The sequence below is a fragment of the Eptatretus burgeri genome, chromosome 5 (assembly GCF_056783735.1).
Source record: "Eptatretus burgeri isolate ZD-2024b chromosome 5, Ebu_testis_v1, whole genome shotgun sequence".
Lineage (NCBI taxonomy): Eukaryota > Metazoa > Chordata > Myxini > Myxiniformes > Myxinidae > Eptatretus > Eptatretus burgeri.
The window spans coordinates 115,260,337-115,282,385 of NC_140965.1; the positions used below are offsets into that span (position 1 = coordinate 115,260,337).

Consider the following 22,049-nt stretch of genomic DNA (forward strand, 5'->3'; position numbering starts at 1 on the left):
ATCGTGGCAGATAGTGATACCTAGAAGCTTGAAAACGAAAGGACTTCTTCAAGAGGTTTGTTGAGAAAGTAAATAGGGGGGAGGTGGGGTTCCAAACAGTCCTTTCAGAGAGAAATAGTGAGTGTGAGATTTGTCAGGATTGAAAGACATGTTCCACCTGTTGGACCAGTTTTTGATTTTTATCCAGATCTGCAGAGATCGAAGAAGCTGCTGCTTGCCGATTTGAGGAATGGTGGATGGTACGGCAGAAGGTGGAGTCATCAGCAAAGAGATAAAGAGGATTTTTCAGAGTCTGAGAGATCATTGATGAAAACCAGAAAAAGAACAAGGCCCAGAACGCTACCTTGAGGAACTCCAACCTGGACAGGAAGAGGGAATGAAAGAACTCCATTTAGGGCCACATTTTGCCTGCGATAGGAGAGGAATTCTGTGAGCCATGAGTGGAGAAGGCCTTGGGTACCATTGGAAGAGAGTTTGGTGAGCAGGGCAGGGTGCCAGACCATGTCAAAAGCACGTGATATGTCTTGGGATACGGCTCGGATTTCCTGTCTGGCATTGAGGACCTCCATCCATTTATGGGAGAGCAGAAACAGCATATCCAGGATAGAGTGACCTGGTCTGAAACCAAATTGATGATCGGAAATCAGGCTATTGGAGAAGAGGAAGGATTTAATGTCTGAAGCGATGATGGATTCCATAATCTTGCTTATGATTGGCAGAAGGCTGATTGGTCTGTTGTTGCAGGGATCTGTTTTTGCACCTTTTTGTGCAGGGCAATAATGTTTGCCGATTTCCAAGCAGATTGCAGATGACCTTGAGTAAATCAGAGGGTGAATAGAACAGAGAGAGGGTGAGCAAGATCAGCAGAGCAGGTTTTTAGGACACATGGGCTGATGCCATCTGGACCGGTTCCAGAATCTGAGTCGAGGTTTGACAGCAAACTCTCCACTTCATCAGGAGAAAAGGACACAGAGTCCAAGAACTGCTGGGTGCTACTGGGTAATGTGCCTCAGGAAAGTGATCGGTTTGGGACACAAGATTTAGAAGTAAACCGAGTTTAGGCATTCAGCTTTTTCACGTGCAGTTGAGCTGTGTGGCCATTTGAGGTAAGGAGGGCATGGAAGGGGAACATACACCAGAAAAAGACTTAACTAGACGCCACCAGGATTTCGAGGAGGGAGACAGGTTTGAGAGTTCAGACTTGGGATTAGAAAGATGATGTTTCCTGGCTCTCCTCAGGGTAGACACACTTGTTCCGAGCTTTGTGGAAGGAACTGAGATTGCCTTCAGTTGTTGTGCGTGCGTGCACGTGTGCGCGATAGAAGTGCTATGAACAGAAAATGAAAAAAACGAAATGTGTCACGTAGAGAGGGAGAATCGGACGCATTCCAAGTATTTGACCAGGTCATGATTCTATCAAGGTCTTCAGAAATGGACGCGGCTGCTGCCTGCCTATCTGAAGGCGGTGGGATGTTACAGCAGAAGCGGGAGTCATCAGCAACAAGAGGATTTTTTTCTAGAGAGTCAGAGGGATCGTTAATGAAGATTTGGAATAGGAATGGGCCCAAAACACTGCCTTTGGTGCACTCCAGTCTTGACAGGGTGAGATGAAAAGATTCCTTTGAGAGCCACACAGTGGTTAGGAGATTGGAGTAAATCAGTAGATCGTGTGGAGTTGGCCTTTGATGACGTATGCAGATAGTTTGAAGAGCAAGGTGGAGTGCTATATACTGTCTGGATTGCTCGAGATATGTCTGGAAAGATTGCCCTGATCCAAAGTGTTCATGTGAAGGCCCTTCATCCATTTTTGGGAAAGGAGACTGAATTAAAACTGATGGTCTGAGATAAGTCGATTCGAGCAAAGGAAGGATTTGATCTCAACTGCGATTTTGGATGCCAAGCTCTTGCTGATGATGGGAAGTTAGATGTTTTTTTGGTGCAGTGAAGGGAATTGTTATTTTCACCATGTTTATGTGATGCAGTAATGTTGGCTGACTTCCAAGCAGAAGAAAGATTAACTAGAGAACTGCCACACTCCAGTGTTGTGGTGGCTCTGAAAATAGCCAGACAGATGTTGAGTTTCTCAAGCATATGAAGATGAACCATTTTAACAAGAGGAAAAACAGGAGACTTAGCAGGGAAGTTGGTCATTACAAAGTCCAGAAGGGAGGATTGTGAGGTGGGGTGGGGTGACATGAGATGGAGGGATGCTGATTCTGGTGACAGAGAAGGGGTGGGTTTGGGAAGACTTGAGCATGGAGGAGTTGAGGAGGAGGGTACTGACATGAATGTGGTTTGACACCATTGATGGATGTGAAGGGGAGTTTTATGGTCACGTGCAGGAAACCTCTGTAGACGACCTCTCTCGATTCCCAATTTGGCAAAACGGAAACAAAAACTTGGAAGGGGTGAAATAAATGGTTGTTGAAGGCACAGAGATTAGCAGTGATGTAGTTTCGGAGAAACGGTCGACAGACCGAGTGTTTGTGAGTTAAACAGGTTTGGGAAAGAAACCTGTTAAGAATCAATTGTGATGAACGAGAATATCATATGGGGTGTTTCTTTTTTCTTTCGCATTTTATTTTGTGTAGTCGTCAGATTGTGACATTTATACCCTTATATAATAATTTTGGTCAAAATGAATCAAGTTTTCTTGAAACATATAGATTTTTGCATGCTTTTAACAAAGCACTACAAATGGTTTCCTTTCAGAATTTTTGGTTATCCACAATGGCATCATTACCAACTACAAAGACCTGAAGAAGTTCCTGGTAAGCATTGCCTGCGTTAAATTATTGCTCTTTTATTTTGCGGGAACTGCTGAGACATCGTCGCTGTCATTTTGTTCTCTCTAGGAGTCCAAGGGCTATGAATTTGAGTCTGAGACTGATACCGAAGTGATCCCCAAACTGATCAAGTACATGTATGATAACCGGGAGAGCGATGAGATCAGTTTCAGCACGCTGGTGGAGAGGGTGACACAACAGCTTGTGAGTGAATTGACGTTGATTTGTTTCGTCTTTAATTTTTCATTCATTTTTTGCTGTTTTAATTTTTAGCTTTTCTGTAATTTTAATTGCAGATAAGGTATTGTCATTGTGCATTGTCCATCTGTCCATTCGCCTCCTATTTTAACTTCTCTGGCTGAACCGCTGGGCCGATGTGGCTGAAATTTGGCAGCAACGTTCCACTCATGACTGGTAATGGGGATTGCAAAGCTTGTTCCGGTTACTGGCTGGCTTAGTAAATTTCTTCAAAAATCTTCTTCCCCACACCCACTATCCAGAATGCTACCAAATTTGGGTTACAACATTAGGCCAGGGTAGGGATATTAAATAGCGGAACTCATGCTGATCACGTGATTGAAAGCGTGTCAAAATGGCAGACTTGGTAAAAAATTTTTTTGGGGAAAATCGTATAAATTCCTTCAAAAATCTTCCTCTTCAGATGCACCAGCCAGAATGCTACCAAATTTGGGTTTCAACATTAGTCCAGGGCCCAAATAAGCTGCAGGCACATTGCGTCTATTTTTGTTGAATGATTTTTTTATTATTATTTATTTGATGGGGAAGCCAAATGTACTTTGCATGCAAGTTGGCATTTTAATGTTGGGCAAATGATGGGGTGAAAAAGCAGAAAGAGGATTACAAGAGCAGGTTTTCGAGACACGTGAGCTGATGCTGTCCAGCAGAATTAGAGTTGAGGGCATGTGATGGAAGTTGAGCATACTCCAGAGTCAGATCTTGAGTCACCAGGTTTTGGAGGACAAGTACGAGCTTGAAAGTTCAATTTTGAGTTTGGACAAATGTTTTTTTGGCTCGCCTGAGAGTGGACACACTTGTTTGCAGACTTTGTGGAATGATCTGAGATTCCCTTCAGTTGGGTTTGCTTTCCAGGAAGAGAAGGCAAGTTGGGTCAGTGCAACTGCCTCACCACAGGGTTCAGTGTACCATGGGTGGGAAGAAGCGTAAGATTGTCGTGAGCCAACAGTCTCTACAAACTGAATTTCTCAAGATTCCCAAACTGGACATACAGAGACAAAGATCATGGGATGGGTTGAAACACTTTTTGTTGAAGGCACGGAGAAAGGTGGTTGCTGAAGGTATGGGAGGGTTGATGGATCAAGGGCTTCGGTGAAAGACAGTTTTGCAAAGTAATCCTTGTGAAGAAGATGAAGAATAAGAAAAGGAATATATTGTGAAAAAGGAAAATAACAAGTGGGTATGATGGAGAAATAACGAAAGTGAAGCATTTTAAAATGTTTTAAAATATTTTTAAAGAAGTGCTTCATCCAATGACGATTCAATTTGGAGATATTGAGAAAAGGGAGATAAAAATGATGTGAAGGAAATTCAGGCAGATTGAGATCACTTTGGGTGAAAAATATTGCCGCGACAGACAACCTCCATTAACATGGGCCGTCTGTGCTGGGATCTTTTATCCAGTGAATGGCCAAAAGTGCCCAACGAAACTGCGTTCAGTTGTTATTACTTATCGTTTACCAAGGTCACCCATGGGAAAGCCATATTTTGGCGGTGGCATGTGTGGTAGGCGGAAGGATGAAAAACGTTTCTTTCCTTTACAAGGGTTTATTTATAACAAGCAAATACCACCTGTCGCTCTGCTGACGGGAATACCAAAGGGGAGAGGGAGAAAAAGAGGGGGGAAGTGGGAGAGAGGAGCGAGGAGGAGTGGGGGGGAGGGTCGAGGAGAGATTGGGGGGGAGGGTCGAGGAGAGATGGGGGAAGGGAAGACAGTGTGAGGTGAGGTAAGGTGAGAGGAAGGAAAGGCAGACGTGGGGAGGCATGTGGAGCATTAAAAACCGCGCAGTCACGTCCGGAGACAAACACCGTGCAGACATAACCACCGTCTGGGTATGTCCAGAGACGGAGACTGAGGGATATAGTATAGATATACTTTATCACACACACACACACACACACACACACACACACACACACACACACACACACACACACACACACACACACACACACACACACACACACACACACACACACACACACACACACACACACACACACACACACTTGCTTGACTGATATCGGCAAAAACCAAGGTTGCATTTATATAGACTTATCAAGGATATGTTCACAAACATTATTCTTCATAAGCAGCTGCATGTTGCGGGTGGAAAAAACATTTGGCTCGGTAATTTAGAAAACACGTTAATACGGCTCAGTGCGACGGAGCACAGGCCCGCTCCCCGCTCGGGGCGACGGAGCACGGGCCCGCTCCCCGCTCGGGGCGACGGAGCACGGGCCCGCTCCCCGCTCGGGACGATGGAGCACGGGCCCGCTCCCCACTCCCCACTCGGGGCGACGGAGCACGATACCGCTCATGTTCAGCAAGTGGCTTAAGCACTCTTACAAGCATTCCAATTAAATGGTTGATAAGTAAAGGTTTGCCAGGCTCACTGCATATCACATAGGATCCCCTTAACTTTAAAGCCGGTCTTCCCCACACATGCAGCACTTCATGAAATATAATGAATTCATTTCCAAAAAAGATTTGCAGCTAAATGCAGAACAACCCTGGAAACATCGCAAAGTTCAATCACCCTTGAAATTAACATTGCAGATAATCCGCCATCTTGCCTGCTCCTCTGTGCACTCATTACGTGGTGCATAAGTTGGGGCTGCGCAAACGTTATAACTGTTTTTCACCAGATTTGCTTTGATTCCCTGCAGAGCACCCCGTGAAACCTCCGAAAATATAGACACAGATCTGGCAGATGCAAAAACCAAATGCAACCGCCGTCGATGAATGAAAGATAACCACACTGCACCAAAGTTTGTGTGTGTGTGTGTGTGTGTGTGTGTGTGTGTGTGTGTGTGTGTGTGTGTGTGTGTATCATGTTGTGTGTTCCTTCTGTGTCCTTCTAAAGGGTACCTACTGTCCCAAAATATGAATTGTTATTGGTGGCACTGCTGCATTCAGCTCTCATTCCCGCGACTTCTTCATTCTTGGAAAGAAGGCTTTTAAAGTGGGCATCTTTATGATTACATGGATGCAATTTTTTTTTCCAAGTCAATTCACTTGTAGCTTTGCAACCAAGTAAATTTATCATTAGCTTTATAACTACCATTTTTATTATTCCACAACAGCGGAACTCCTTCAGAATGAAGCGTGACAGATTGATGGACAAACGCTTCTCCTGTTCGTAATAGATCAGATATCTCGTCGTGTATTTTGAGCAAAACTTGGCTATTTTGCGAGAACTATGGGGCTAACCCTATATAATGCCTGTGATCAATATCAGATTGATTTATTCATATTCAAGACAGTTCTTGTTTAATCCAAACAGTGTTTTAATTGTCACAGGAAGGAGCTTTTGCTCTCGTCTTCAAGAGTGTGCACTTCCCAGGCCAAGCTGTTGGAACGAGGTCTGTGTGAGGCATTGGGTTGGGGTACTTTGGGGTTAGTAATTTTGTCCCTCAAAGCAATAGCCTGTGGGAGTATTGGCTGTGCATCAACACTTTAAATTTTGTAGTCTCTATGGTTAGCTTGTAATGTAATAATCTTCAGCTTTTTAACCAATCGGTTTTAAAATCTATGCAAGTAATTCTTCATGATAACCATTTTATTGTTCTGCCTGTTTTGGCTTTGATTGACCGTTCTTTCCAGGCGAGGCAGCCCGCTGCTTATTGGACTCCATAGCAAGGACTGTTTCCCCACTGATCACATTCCAATCCTTTATCGCAGTGGTAATTTATTTTCACACATTTTCACGGTGTTCATTTAAAATGGCTGTGTCATCAGTTGGGATATATGTGTTGGCAAATGATGTTTATTATGTTACGACGTGAGACCGTGTAGTGCCTTCGATTTAGTATTTTTCTTCGGAGAAAACTTTAACCTTTAGAGGTACATTGATTATTTCATACAAGATTGACTGCAAAATTAGTATCCCAGCATCTTTAAAAAAATATCTCTGCACTACTTGTAATGAACACCTAGCTGGGGTATTTAGTGTTGTCTAATCCTGTTGGCATTTTAAATATTTTTTTTTTTTGTGGGGGCCTAAAAACTCCACGGAGGACTGGGGTTGGGGATCATTTAATATTACCTTTCACATAGCTAGAAAGGCTTAGGCACGAGAATAATTAATTTTTTTTAAAATCCAACTTTTCTTTCAAACTTCTTGTATATTGTTGCGGGCCGGCGTGGTCGGTTGAGAAGACCACTAGGTGGGGGAAAGCGACGTCGATTCTCACCAGACTCCCCGGAATTGTTAGCCGTCACTCACGGATAATTCCGTGACTCGGCGGGTCGCTTAACCGACCGTGGACACCAATAACTCAACTGCGTGACCTAGGGTTCTCCTGTTAGAATCAGGTTACCTAATTAACCACACGGTTTAACCACCGGGGAACCACATCCTCGGTACTCCTTGTCCGAACCGGATCACTCTACCAACTATGGATCACCTTTCCGGATCGGATGCAGCCGAGCGGCACTGCCAAGGACGTACCGGCGAGAAAGATTGGATTGTTGGGAATAAAGATCCAGCTAAACTTAGATCTGAACCATGCTGGACCAATGGAGGAAAAGACAAAGGTGAGCTGGGAACATTTCTACAATTATTATTTATTTACAATAACTGAGGAAAAGCATGTGGCACAACAAAAGGTTTATTGGGGATGTAATGCAGGGAAAGATGAGAGAGGTGTGGGGTGCGGCAATTATACAAGCAACTTACAAAAGCAGATCTTCACCATTGAGAGATCCTTTCCAGGGATCCTGAGAGATCCAGGCCAAAAACAATATATAGCACGATATGTCAAAAAGTTGTGTACGGATTCGGCCGAAACTTGGTGGATACATTGGGTGTGTGATAAGGAAGAACTGATTCAATCCCAGTGAAGATCCGAATCCATATACGAGAGTTGTTTAATTTTTAAAATGATAAATCACCATTGAGAGATGGTGCTAAAAACGATATCGAACTCGATATTTGAAAAAGTTATTGGGCCCGATATGTCCTACTGGATCAGACATTGCGTGGCAGAGGTACGCGCTCTACCGACTACCCTTCTAGTTTCATCATATCATTCGGGGGGGGGGGGGGTTGGGCATTTTTTAATGTCCACAAAAAATAGCAAAAATACGGTTGCTGTTATGGTTTTTTTTATAATCTTCGCGAGCCACATGTGTAAATTTGGGGAACATCTCACACAAGGTATTCCAACAAGCAATTGCATTATTAACGGCTAATTTATTGTAATTAGTGAATATATGTCTCCCCACTTCAGGAGCTTTGATGTTTTTGTACATTTTCACTTCTTTCCCAAGAGGAGAAGCGTGTGCGTGCGTGCGTGCATGCGTGCGTGTGTGTGTGTGTGTGTGTGTGTGTGTATGTGTATGAAAGGATTTTATCTGCCATTTATGAAGTGAATGAAGCTGTGCATTTTAACCTTTAGTAACAGTCATTACTTTATTTTAAAGTTTACTTTCACTGTAGGGTTGGATAAGAAAGGTGGAGCAATTTGTGACGAGGCGAGTTTGCACCCTGTCGGGGAAAAGCTCAGCATGGAATTTTTCTTTGCTTCCGATGCAAGGTGAGATCTCTTCCCCATGGGTGCCCCTTGAATGTACTGAACCTCACATGACGTATGGATTGTAGCTACGAAGTTCTGTGCTCACAGCCCTGATGAGATCCATTTGGGGTGTGTAACATTTCCAGTGCTATCATTGAACACACAAAACGCGTTATCTTCCTGGAAGATGATGATGTGGCAGCGGTGGTGGATGGCCGACTCTCCATTCATCGGATTACACGCTCTGCCAGTGACAATCCATCGCGAGCTATCCAGACCCTGCAAATGGAATTGCAGGAGATAATGAAGGGTATGATGTAGCTTTGTTAGTTTGGTCTTATTATATTGGCAAAATGGTCTGTTTTAGTGCTGTAATTCTCGCAGGGTTGGGTGGGAGGTGGAGAGACGTAGGGATGGAGGTTGGAGGAGCAGATGTGGTTTTGAGTGGTGGTGAAAGGATTCTCATTCTTGTGCAGGGAATTTCAGTTCCTTCATGCAGAAGGAGATTTCTGAGCAACCTGAATCTGTGGTGAACACCATGCGTGGACGAGTCAACTTCGATGACTACACAGGTATGCAGGGAAAGTTTCTGTTCAGATCCTGCGATGTGTATATTTGCAGTGTTTCCTTTTTGCGGGTTCCTTGCTTTGGAAGGTGTCTCTAAGAGCAGTTTTAACTTTCTTATTTTTGCTTGAGACGTAAAACATTTTTTAAGAAGCTTTGTTCAAATTTTAGAGAACGAGTATAAAATGATAATGGATGATCTGAAGGATTGTTTTTTTAATCCACTCTTTATGTGCAGTGGTTCTGGGTGGATTGATGGATCATATCAAAGAGATTCGTCGTTGTCGACGACTTATTGTCATTGGATGTGGGACCAGCTACCATGCCGGTATTGCGGTAAGAATGCTCAGTGTTCACCTTTTTATATACTCGCTATGTTTAGTCGTGTCTCGTACAGCTTGTCAAAGCCATTTCAGATTGTTGGTTGTTGAAGTTTTATTTCATAGTTGTTCCTTGAAAAGTGGAGAGGACATCTTCTGTTCGACATTTCAGACTCGACAAGTCTTAGAGGAGCTGTCTGAACTTCCTGTAATGGTGGAACTATCAAGTGATTTTTTGGACCGCAACACACCCGTTTTTCGAGATGATGTTTGCTTCTTCATCAGCCAATCAGGTAAGTACACAGCGACCAAGAAGGGGTGCTTTGGTGTTGTTTATTTGGGAAAAGGCATTTGTCTATATGTCGTCTTCGTTACACTGTGAGGTTAAACTGCACCATGCTGTCGAACCAGTTTTCTTCCTTTTGCAACATGTTTAATCATTTTCTGCCTGGTAGCCCTGCTATCCTAACCACCCTTTAAAAATTATTTTTATACCCCGAAGCCCCCACCTTTTGCTCAGAAATCCTTGCACCATGTGTTGTCTCTCTGTCATTCTCTGTCTCTCTGTCTCTCTCTGTCTCTGTCTCTCTCTCTATCTCTCTCTCTGTCTCTCTCTGTCTCTCTCTGTCTCTCTCTGTCTCTCTCTGTCTCTCTCTGTCTCTCTCTCTCGCTGTCTCTCTCTGTCTCTTACTGTCTCTCTCGCTGTCTATCTGTCTCTTGCTGTCTCTTACTGTCTCTTACTGTCTCTTACTGTCTCTTACTGTCTCTTACTGTCTCTCTGTCTCTCTCTGTCTCTCTCTGTCTCTCTCTGTCTCTCTCTGTCTCTCTCTGTCTCTCTCTGTCTCTCTCTCTCTGTCTCTCTCTGTCTCTCTCTCTCTGTCTCTCTCTCTCTGTCTCTCTCTCTGTCTCTCTCTTTCTCTCTCTCTCTCTCTCTTTCTCTCTCTGTCTGTCTGTCTGTCTGTCTGTCTGTCTCTGTCTGTCTCTCTCTCGCTGTCTGTCTGTCTGTCTGTCTCTGTCTGTCTCTCTCTCGCTGTCTGTCTATCTGTCTCTCTCTCTCTCTCTCTCTCTCTCTCTCTCTCTCTCTCTCTCTCTCTCTCTCTCTCTCTCTCTCTCTCTCTCTCTCTCTCTCTCTCTCTCCATACAATCCATCCATTATCTTTGCTAATGCTTTGCATGTTTGTTCGTGTATGCGAAACAGATGTGAATATTTTCTTGATAAAACACGCACACATGAAGCTTGTGAAGCGCTTTGGGGGTGTTTATTAACCCCACACAAAATATTTTAACATAAAATGCCCCCTGCCAAGAAAAACAAAATGCTGTAAGCTTGAATGGTTTTATTGTATTTTCATTTCGAACTTTTCACAGCTCTTTACATTTTCTGTGAAGTGGTTTATTCATGCTCCAACTTTGTGTTTCTAGTACTGAGATGAAGAGTTTTGAAGCAAGATAATGATTTACAACATATTGGAATGAAGAAACACTTTCTTTACAAAGTCTGTTTTCCATAATTGGTACAACATTGTAGAAACAAGGACACAAAAGTGTACATTTCTTTTTTTTGTTAAAAAAAAAAAGTTCACACACATTGCAAAAGTAAGAGGAAGGCAGTGTCTTTCATGACTAAGACGTTTGGGGGAGTTTGGACATGTGCACTCTTAGCCTTTCCATAACAGCAAAGAATGAAATGAAATCATGTTGGAAATTTCATCCAAAGTACTCCTCCCTTCACCATTGCCAGCTTTTATGGTTACATTTGAAATAATTAGATGGCAGCCTCGTATGCAAGTCAAAGTTCAACATTGGAAAAAACTAGAAGGGCACTCGGTGGAGTGCATACCTCTGCCATGCAGTGTCTGATCCACGAGAGTGTATTGGGCCCAGTACATGTTTGAAATGTCATGCTATACCCCTTTCATGAAATATCATGGAAAATTCCCCCAATCTACTTTCTCAACAATCCCGTTGAAGAAGTCCTTTCATTCAATCTTTTCAGCCTTATTATCTGCCATGATTTTTTCCTGGGAAAGCCACATCTCCAAGCTCGCCTCCAAAGCCAGTCGCCGACTGGGCATTCCTGCGTCGTGCAAAGTTATTCCTTCGCACCCCTGAGCTTCGAACCACCAACAAAGCTTTCATCCACAGTCTGATGGAATGTTGCTCTCCTCTCTGGGTTGGTGCTCCTGTCTCATACCTTGCTCGACATCACGCTGTGGGAACCAAGGCTTTTAGGATCAATGGTGTTTCCCGTGATCAAGCTGAGACTTTCTTCTCACCAGAGGCAGGTCGGTGGTCTTTGTCTTGTACCGTCTCCTCTCTGGCCTTGCCCTCCCCCTCCCCGGCTCTGTCTGTGATCTGTCCCCCCGATATTTCCGCAGGGCGCTCAAGGTCTGCCAAAAACCCCCTTCTGGTGAAACTACCAGAATCACGAATCGCTGCTCACCTTCACTCTTTAAATCCTCTTTTTTTCCTGCCTCTGGAACAAACTCACACACTCTCTTCAATCCCACTCCTCACTCCAGGTTTTCACAACAGCTGTTCACCACCATCTCATATCTTCCTCCATCCATAATAACTTGATCTTTTCTACCTCCATCAATCCACCCCAAACCCACCTCCTAATTCCCTGTTTTCCTTCCTGAAACCTTACAATTAAGCAGCAATTGCATAGTGCGTCACTGAATTTGGAAACGAACTATTTTTGAGATCAAAAGGTTACAGGTCAACTCAAGGTCAAACTTGTGAAATCATAAATTTCAATCTGAAAAATAATCAGTTTTCATCCGATTGACCTGAGCTTTCATTAAGATTGTCAATTTTAATCTCAATGAAATGGACAATTTGATGTATCCATGGCAACCTTTGGAGAGGGGGGGGGTGGATTTTGCAAGCATAGTGCTCTGCACGATGTCTTTTTCTTCCTTGTTTGTTTGTGTGCTGGATATCTCAAAACGTTGTGGACGGATCCGGATGTATTTGCTCTGGATGTTTACGTTTATGTTTGTCATGTTTCACGATGTCATGCAGAGCATGATACTTGCAAAATCCGTAAAACAAATTTGACCTCAAAAATAATTGGTTGGTGGAATTCAGTGACCTGAAATATAAATCCTCTTCAAATTTCAAGTCAATCGGATGAAAATTGAGGATTTTAGAAATACCAACTTTGTTGTTGACCTTTGGTCGATGTTGACCTTTTGACCTCAAAAATAGGCTTCTTCCTTTTGACAAACTCTATTCTACCATGTGGTGGTTTCATGAAATTTGGTTTAAAATTGCGACCTGTAGCCGATTGACAGACTAACAGACAGACAGACAGACAGAATAACAAAATAGATTGACCAATATACTTGAAAAATCTTCGGTTTTGCAAGTAACAAACAAACAGAGGGGTGAAAACATAACCTCCTTCACCTTCGGTGGTGGAGGAAATAATCTGTTTATTAGCCGGTGTGTACTTGGCAGGTCCGCTCGGCTGCACTTGATATGGTAAATTTAACTCAAGTACTCAACGAGGGTGCGATTCCCCGATAAGGAGACTGCATGTGTAACAGTTAAATGGTCGCTAGACGGAGTACACTGGGTCACGTGGTTAAATTGTTGGCATTCACATTCGATCAGCGACATGGACTTATTATTGTGTGATGGCTCAATTCCCGGTGAGTTTGGGGGGAGAACCAGAGATACCTCCACCCTCGTAGTACCCCCGCGACCTCGGGTCCGCAACAATATATAGCATGATATTTCAAAAATGTATTGGGCCCGATATGTTCTCGTGGATCAGGCATTGCGTGGCGGAGGTATGCGCTCTACCAAGTGCCCTTCTCGTTTGTTTTGTAATTAGAATACCATGCTATGGTAGAAGGACCTATTAAGCTGCTCGAGACACCTTAACATGGTTTGCGTTTATAACATTGGAGTTCTAATGGATTTTTTTGTCTTTAAATAGCCTAATGAACTCAAGAGATCATGCCAATCATTTCTGGATATCACATTCCACATCAGAACGCTCCAGTAGAACTGCACAAGAAACTTGACACACACACACACACACACACACACACACACACACACACACACACACACACACACACACACACACACACACACACACACACACACACACACACACACACACACACACACACACACGAATTCATCAATTTTAATTTTATATTGTTACGGTTGTGGAAATTCACAGAACACCATTCAGGTTCCCCGAAGATCAGTTATGTCGATAAGTGTGTGTCCAGATAGATTTCCCCACCGATGTCTAACGGGATTTATTCGTGAGCCGGGCTGTGCAATCTTGAGGTAGTATTATTCTTTTCTATCTTTATTTTAAACAACATCTCCTCACCACTGTCTCCACAACCGCCAACATCTCCTCACCACGTTAACCAACAACCGACAACATCTCCTCACCTCCTTCGCGACAACCGCCAACATCTCCTCACCACCTTCGCGACAACTGCCAACATCCCCTCACAACATCAACAAACAAACAACGTCTCCTCACCTTCATCTACACAGACCCCGCCATCTTTTCGCCAGCAACGGCATTCCAAGGACGAGCGGAATCTCCGCCGACAGACGTGGGGACTCCCTCGTCGGGGCGAGGGCCAGTGATCTCTACCATGTCCGCTTTGTCTGCATCAGGACTGCGAGATCAGATCAAAATGACAAAAGGGACGGAGCCAGCGGAGGGTGAAGGGGCATAGGTGAAAGACCAAACACCCCCCCCCCAAACTCTATAAAAGGCGGGGTTGAGGCCCCGGGAGTCAGTTGGGGACGAGTCTGGGTTCATGTTTCAGTTGAGAGGAGTTCGCCTGGAGTCTCAGTTCGTCTGGAGTCTGGGTTCGTGGTCCAGTCTGGGATTGTGGTGGAGTTCGTTCAGAGTGCAGTGCAGTCGAGTTGGAAGGATCAGAGTGCAGTCGAGCTGGAAAGTCCGGAGTGGAGCTTTGGAGTCCGGTGGAGGTTGGAGTCCATTGCAGAGCTGTTGCTCATCAGAGCGCAGTGGAGCTTGGAGTCCGGGAGAGGTTCGAGTCCAGTGCAGGGCTGTTGCTTGTCAGAGCGTGGGGTCCGGGAGAGGTTTGAGTCCAGTGCAGGGCTGTTGGTCGGTGGAGGCAGCCGGCAAGAAGTCGCCAGACAGCGACATAACTGTCCGAGGAGACCGGGCCCCGGGATGGTCCAAGCGACGCTGAGGAGTGGGCGTGCTATTAAAAGAGCATCAATTCTTAAAAGAGCAAGGCCCGTTCGCTCCTCTGAGGCGTCGTCAGCTAGGCCCGATCAACCAGGCCGCACGGCGAGGCCTGGACCAACCGAGTCGCCATCACACCAGCTGCTGTTTTGACGGCGAGACATCGAGGTTCGTCCAGTGAGTCACCACGAGGGTGGCAGGTAACCTGCACGGTCTCGCGGAGCTCTTTCACAGCTCCGTGGAACATTAAAGGCCTACGGGTCCTGTTCTACCCTTTCCTTTCCTGGGGTTTTCTTTGCATGGAAGTTGTGGCGCCTTGTCCTTAAGTAGTGAACTGATTAAGTGATTGTGTAAATAATAAATAGAACGGCTGTAGTTCTTTTGTTTGCTCCTGTCTTGTCCCTACCCCCATTCATTGCCTTGACTGCATGCGTGCATGTGTTCTAAATAAATGTCCCCTTTGTTTGAATATTCACCTGCTCGTTGCATCCCTTCCTCCATTGAACGGCCATAATTGCATTCGGAATATTAGCTGGTTTTTAACACCGATAAAGTAATCGGATCTGACGGGGCTTGGCGATATAAAACCGCTCTGCAAATCGCAAACGGAACGAGCTGCTTAAAAGCGGCTCGTTTTCGTGCAGGCTCCATTGAGGTGTAAATCCCCGGCATTTCTGTCTGCGCGAATAATTAGGTACATCGACAATTCGGCGATCAACCCTGTAGCGTGTGGACAGAAAAGTTGGTTGATCTACGGTGTGGTTAAAAACACACCCATTACTGGATTTCAGCGTTGATCCGAAAGCTGCGACTGGATTGCCGCGGCCGGTAGGCGCGCAGCCGTAATTAGCTAAAAGCGGTCGCCCGCACGTCGGCGCGGTGAGATCCACAACAATATATGTATATATATATATATATATATATATATATATATATATATATATATATATATATATATATATATATATATATATATATATATATATATATATATATATACACACACACACACACACACACACACACACACACACACACACACACACACACACACACACTACATGGCCAAAAGTATGTGGACATACTTTTGCACACACTGACTTCCTGCAAAAAAAAAACCATTAAAAGGTTAAAGCCTTAAACTGTAGAATGTATAAAACGTCTGCATTGTGGTTTGTGCTGGGGGTGGGGGGGGGGGGCTAATTTGAAACAGTCTGCAACAGCCAAAAGGATTCTTAAATCTCCTTGGCATTTTACTTGGGAGAGCAACATTGTATTTGGCACTCAGTGTGTCAGCAGTCTGAGATGTTGATGTCGATCTCGATCAAGTTGTGGTGATCTGTTCTAATGGAGGTGATTTTGTTCTTGCAAAGTATCTTGCTTTTGAAAAAATCACCGCGATGAGTCTCATACTGCACATGGACATGGAATGTACAACCTCTTTTCAAATCATTGATAATTTGGATATAATATATATATATATATATATATATATATATATATATATATATATATATATATATATATATATATATATATATATATATATATATATAGTTGTTTTACGTCTGAGCTCTGATGGATAACTTCTGTACCACCAGGAGAGACTGCAGATACCCTGCTTGCTCTTCGATACTGTAAGGGCCGCGGGGCTCTTACTGTAGGAATTACCAACACCGTGGGGAGTTCTATCTCCCGTGAGACAGACTGTGGCGTGCACATCAATGCTGGACCGGAAATCGGAGTGGCCAGTACCAAGGTATGAAAATTTGTCACTCTCTCATATTACACAGGTTTGCCAAAGTGAGGAGATTGATTAATAACATTAATGAGTGAGATTATTTGTATTTGCTTGGCAAAAAGACTTTTGGGAGAGGAAAGTGTTTGGTACTGAATGAAGGTAGTGCATGAGCTTGTATAACAGCAGGAATCTTTTTTTTTTGGATACAGTGAGTGGAGTTCTCATTGTTTGCAATTTTTATTACTTGTCTTGATCTTTTTCTATTTCCCTTAACCCTAACCCAGTCCTCCTTATGTGTGGATTATTATCCTTGTCCCCTGTCCTCCTTGCATTTCCTTCATCCACCTGCTTGTCTGTGTCCAGTTGAATCCCTACCACCCAACTGTCAGTACGTTCCCATTCACCCCTCCGTTATTATGTTGTTCATGCACTTCCATGAACCTCGACTTTGCACCCAAACAAAAGAAATACCCAGAACCTTTAATGTCCTTTCTGTTAACCAAAATAGCTTTAATTTGCGTGTCATCTTGTATTGCTGCATTTTCATTTGCTCCCAACTCCCCAACACCCATGTTGTTATCTCTTCTAGGCTTACACAAGCCAGTTTGTGGCCATGGTAATGTTTAGCCTCATGATGTGTGACGATCGTCTCTCCATGCAACAGCGACGGAGAGAGATCATCGACGGTCTGCGAGTACTCCAAGGTGGCTGCTACTCTCAAAGCACTTCATTAAAATCTCCCCTTTGTCAATCAAAATATTCTGCATGGGACTTCCTCCTTTCAATTTGTTTCAACATCGCTTTCCCATTCATTTGCATTGCCTCGACATTGTCCAACCAATTCGATGTGAAAAGGATGCATTTGTTCTTGCACATTGTGATTACAAAGTAAACTAGAGTGCAGTTGAGTAAACTATACTAAAGTTCCACCAGGAATGACCCAATATCAAATCTGAGTTTAATACAAAAAAAAATAATTTTGACCCCTGTGACCCTATGACCCCACTTTCTGGGGCATGAACCCCCATGACCCTAAGTCCCTACCCTCTGGGGCATCAAATCCAAAAAACATCATTGCATTATTTCATGCATCCCCATGCCTGGTGTTGGCTTAATGGTAAGGGTGGCGGGCTTTGGATCCTAGGGTCCTGATTTCATATCCCCCTCGGCTGTTGAGTTAATACCAGGTGGGGTTAACTTGGCGTGTCATCCTTCCGAGGTTGGCAAAATCAGTGCCAGCATGCTGGTATACTGTGTCGAAGTCACGACCCATCCAGGATTGTGCCCAAAAGCCAAGGAGACTGCTTTAGCAGCACCAACGCTCTGCACTGAGTATGATCCCAATCTCCTCCTCTCCTCCCAATGTTGATTGCATCATTCAAAGTTTCATCAAAGATATTTTAAAATATGCCCATCATTACTTTTTTTTTTTTTTGGTATTTGACCTTTTGACCTCAAAAATGATGCTGCTCGTGACACGTGGTGATCATAACAACCTAGGAGGAGATAGCATGATGCACAGACAGAGGGACGGAGCCGATTACAATATCCCCTCAAAAAACGTGGGCATAATCAAGATCAATACATTTAACTTTATGTAAATGCAAGACCTTTTTGGAAATGTAAGTACCTTTGTGCTTTTTGTGTGTCACCCTGCTCTACGCACATCATTTGTCGGGACATTGATTTTTTTTCCCGTTTCAAAATGAATGCTTTTCCTGTTTGAAAACGCCAAATTCCGTTTCAGGCAATTAATGAAACGGAAATTCCATTTGAGGACGTGAAAAGTACGTTTTGTGACGTTTACTCTATACATGAGAAGTTGTTAAATTTCAATAAATCACCATACACACAACGGATATTCTATTTGCATGAAAGTATCGGGAAAAATACAGAGGATTAGCAAAATTCATCAAAATACAGGAAAAATTGTGTGTGATCAGATAAAATGACATCGAAATTTCATCGCTGACTTCTGATCCTCCGAGAACGCTGTGAGTTGCGAGTCACGATCTGGATCACTTACGGTTATTACCCAGACTGCACCTGGGGTGCCATCTGGCTGTGGTCGCTCGCTTTATTTATTTTTTGAGTATCTAGCCGAAACTTGCCCCAAAATTAGATCGATCCATTTCTATTTTCTCGCAAATGTCAATCGTTTTGCATTTGTAAGGACGAATTCCGTGAATTCTGTCCATTTTTCGTGACCGGGGAAAATCGGTGTCCATCCTCATCACAATCTTCTGCTGTTTGGTGTGTTGTTTGTTTAGAATTTTAAATTGGTATTTTATCTTGGTTTATTAACCTCCCCCATCCTGAAGGAATAGACGAAGGTGTGTGTGTGTGTGTATGTGTGTGTGTGTGTGTGTGTGTGTGTGTGTGTGTGTGTGTGTGTGTGTGTGTGTGTGTGTGTGTGTGTGTGCGTGCGCGCGTTTGTTGGCTGTGTTTATAGCTCTGATTATTTACTATATATATGGTCGGTAGAGTTTGTGCATAACTTGCTGAAAAAAGTATAGTCTGTGTTTTGCAAGAAGTCTATAGGTGTTTGCGTGATGTGTGCCTGAAAGGTTCTAGATGGTCTAAAGGTCTAAAATGTATGCTCCAACAGTAGTTAGGGTCTCTAGGATATTATCTTTAAAGCAAGTAAATGTCTAAGGGGTATAAAGGGGTCTAAAGTGTCTAAAAAGCTCTAAATGGTCAAGGGTCCAAGTTGTGGAACATGTCTGAAGGAAGTAAGGGGTCTAAAGGGAGTCAAGGGACTTCAGGGGTGTGTAAAGGGTCTGTGGGGTCTAAAGTGTATGAAGGTCTAAATTGTGAAGTGTCAAAAGGGTCTTAAAGGTAAAATGTGTCTGGATTCTAAAGGGTCTAACGGGGTTTATAGAGTCTTAGGGGGTCTTGGTATTCTACAGAGTTTTAGGAATCTTGTGCTTCAAAAGAGTCGATTGGGGTCTTCGGGGTAGGGGTCTAATGAGGTCTATAGAGTCCTTGGGATCTATATCGTCTATCGGGTTCTAAATGGTCTAATAGTGGTGACAAGTGTTAGGGGTCTTGGGGCTCTTAAGATTGCAATGATCTTGAAGGCTTTGGGTTCCACGGCATCAAGCTAAACAAAGTGTGAGGTCGGGTGGCAGCCCAGAGGGGAGAGCAGTACTCCATCAAGCTGCTGATGAAGACCTTGTAGTAGAGGGGTTCATGCGTATGACGGAGGATGCCCAGTCAGCAGCTGGCTTGAGAGGCCAACTTTGAAATGTGGTTTGCCCAAGAAAGATCATGGCTGATAGTGAGAGCCAGAAGTTTGAATGACTGAATTTATTCAAGAGGATTGGTTAAGAAAGTATATGGGAGTGTTTGCGAGATAGAGATAGAGATAGAGATAGAGATACAGATAGAGAGATACAGATAGAGAGATACAGATAGAGAGATACAGATAGAGAGATACAGATAGAGAGATACAGATAGAGAGATACAGATAGAGAGATACAGATAGAGAGATACAGATAGAGATATACAGATAGAGATATACAGATAGAGATATACAGATAGAGATATACAGATAGAGATATACAGATAGAGATATACAGATAGAGATATACAGATAGAGATATACAGATAGAGATATACAGATAGAGATATACAGATAGAGATATACAGATAGAGATATACAGATAGAGATATACAGATAGAGATATATATATATATATATATATATATATATATATATATATATATATATATATATGAGAGATATACATATACACACATATACACACACACACACAAGCATTTAAAGGCCATTTTCCCTGCTAAAGCAGGGGTTAGCCTTGCGGGCCCCATGACAATCTTCTCCACTTTACCCTGTTTTCTGCATCTCCCCTTCTTAATCCTCTTGCCCACATTTCCTCTTCCACCACATTTAGCCAAGTTTTTCTCGGTCTTCCCCGTCCTCTACTTCCGACTACACTCATTTCCAACACTCCTCTCACCCAGTCACTTTCATCCTTCCTCAACACATGACCCAACCATCTCAACCTGTTTCTCTTCACAACCTCCATCACAGACTCTATTCCCATCATCTTCCGCAAGTCATCATTTGTCTTCCTCTCTCTCAACGATACTCCACACATCCACCGAACCATTCGCATTTCCACCCTTTCCAGCCTTTGTTGCTGCTCCATGTTCAGTACCCATGTCTCACTCCCATAAATCATCGTACTCCTCACACATGGAGCATACATCTTTCCCTTCAGCTTCAACGACACTCCCCTCTTCGTCAGCACGCCACTCAGTTCCCAAAACTTCTTCCATGCACATCTCACTCTCGCAACCGTCGAAGAGTCTGATCCACCTTCTCCATTCAGCATGTCTCCGAGATAGCAAAATGTTTTCACCCCTTCCAGCTTCACACCATCTCCAAGATCCAACTCAACAATTCCTTCATCTGCTGCTCCCTCGATGCACACCTTACACTTGAATGTAGCTGCCACACTGGTTAATGACCCTCTCACCCCACTACATTTTCGATGAACCCATTCAGCACACATTGTACACTGAATGGAGTTCACTCCGACACCCTTCCTGCACACAGCACACGGCCACTTCCCAGTCCTTTCCACCTCACCACATGCTTTACCACTTGCCATCACCTTCGTCTTTCCGATATTCACCTTCAAACCTTTTTCCTCCATACATTCCTTCCACTTGTTCATCTTCTCCTTCAGTCCATCCATACTCTCTGCAATCAACACCAGATCATCTGCATACAGCAGCTCCCACGGTAAACCCTCCTTTACCCTCCGAGCCAGCACCTCCATCACAACTACAAATAGAAGTGGACTTAGTACCGACCCCTGGTGCACTCCTACCCTCACCTCAAACTCACCACTGTTCCCATCCTTTGTCCTTACAGCTGTGCGTGCTCTCTCGTACATGTCCATCATTACTCTGATCAACCATCCCTCCACTCCTAACTTCCTCAATGCCCATGTCATAACTTCACGTGGGACCCTATCAAATGCTTTCTCTAGATCAACAAACCCAAAAAACAATTTCTTCCTCTTCTCCATGTACTTCTCCTGCAACTGCCTTACAATAAAAATTGCATCTGTCGTTCCTCTTCCTGGCATAAATCCAAACTGCATTTCATCAATCTTTACCTTCTTCCTTATCCTCTTCTCCAACACCCTTTCCATTACCTTCATTCCATGCTCCAATAACTTTATTGCTCTATAGGAGCCACAGTCCAGAGGGTCACCTTTCCCCTTGTACAGAGGGACGAGGGTACTCGGTTCCCAATCCACTGGAATGCGGCCTTCTTTCACCACCAGATTACAGATCTCTGTCATTCTCTTCACACCCCAACTTCCCGCTGCCTTCAATATATCTCCCACAACTCCTGTTGGTCCTCCTGCTTTTCTACTCTTCATTGCTCTTATAGCTTCCTCAACTTCCTTCTCAGTTATCTTCTCTGCTGCTCCTAAAACCGGGTTACTCTCGATGTTGCTATCCCATTCATTTTCTACATTCAACAGCCTTTCCATATATCTCTTCCATCTTCCTTTAATTCCATCTGAGTCCGCAACAATTTGTCCCACTTCATCCTTCAAGCAACTCACCCCCGTCACATCAAATCTCTCTCTCGCTATCTGCTTTGCAATCCTGAATAC

At 43.7% G+C, this 22,049-nt stretch overlaps 1 protein-coding gene across 2 annotated transcripts in view; it reads left to right on the forward strand.

Moving 5' to 3' along the window:
• LOC147027214 (glutamine--fructose-6-phosphate aminotransferase [isomerizing] 1-like) overlaps window positions 1-22,049 on the forward strand; it is a 46,683-nt gene that overhangs the window by 18,107 nt on the left and 6,527 nt on the right. Inside the window, exons 5-16 of one of the 2 annotated variants that reach the window (XM_085883448.1) lie at window positions 2,713-2,771; window positions 2,856-2,990; window positions 6,346-6,407; window positions 6,649-6,728; window positions 7,471-7,581; window positions 8,486-8,582; window positions 8,708-8,871; window positions 9,038-9,133; window positions 9,364-9,461; window positions 9,618-9,738; window positions 16,247-16,404; window positions 16,976-17,090. In XM_085883448.1, coding sequence (XP_085739574.1) covers window positions 2,713-2,771; window positions 2,856-2,990; window positions 6,346-6,407; window positions 6,649-6,728; window positions 7,471-7,581; window positions 8,486-8,582; window positions 8,708-8,871; window positions 9,038-9,133; window positions 9,364-9,461; window positions 9,618-9,738; window positions 16,247-16,404; window positions 16,976-17,090 — 1,296 coding nt within the window. The remainder of the gene's footprint in view (window positions 1-2,712; window positions 2,772-2,855; window positions 2,991-6,345; window positions 6,408-6,648; window positions 6,729-7,470; window positions 7,582-8,485; window positions 8,583-8,707; window positions 8,872-9,037; window positions 9,134-9,363; window positions 9,462-9,617; window positions 9,739-16,246; window positions 16,405-16,975; window positions 17,091-22,049) is intronic. The other variant, XM_085883449.1, reaches the window with a different exon arrangement.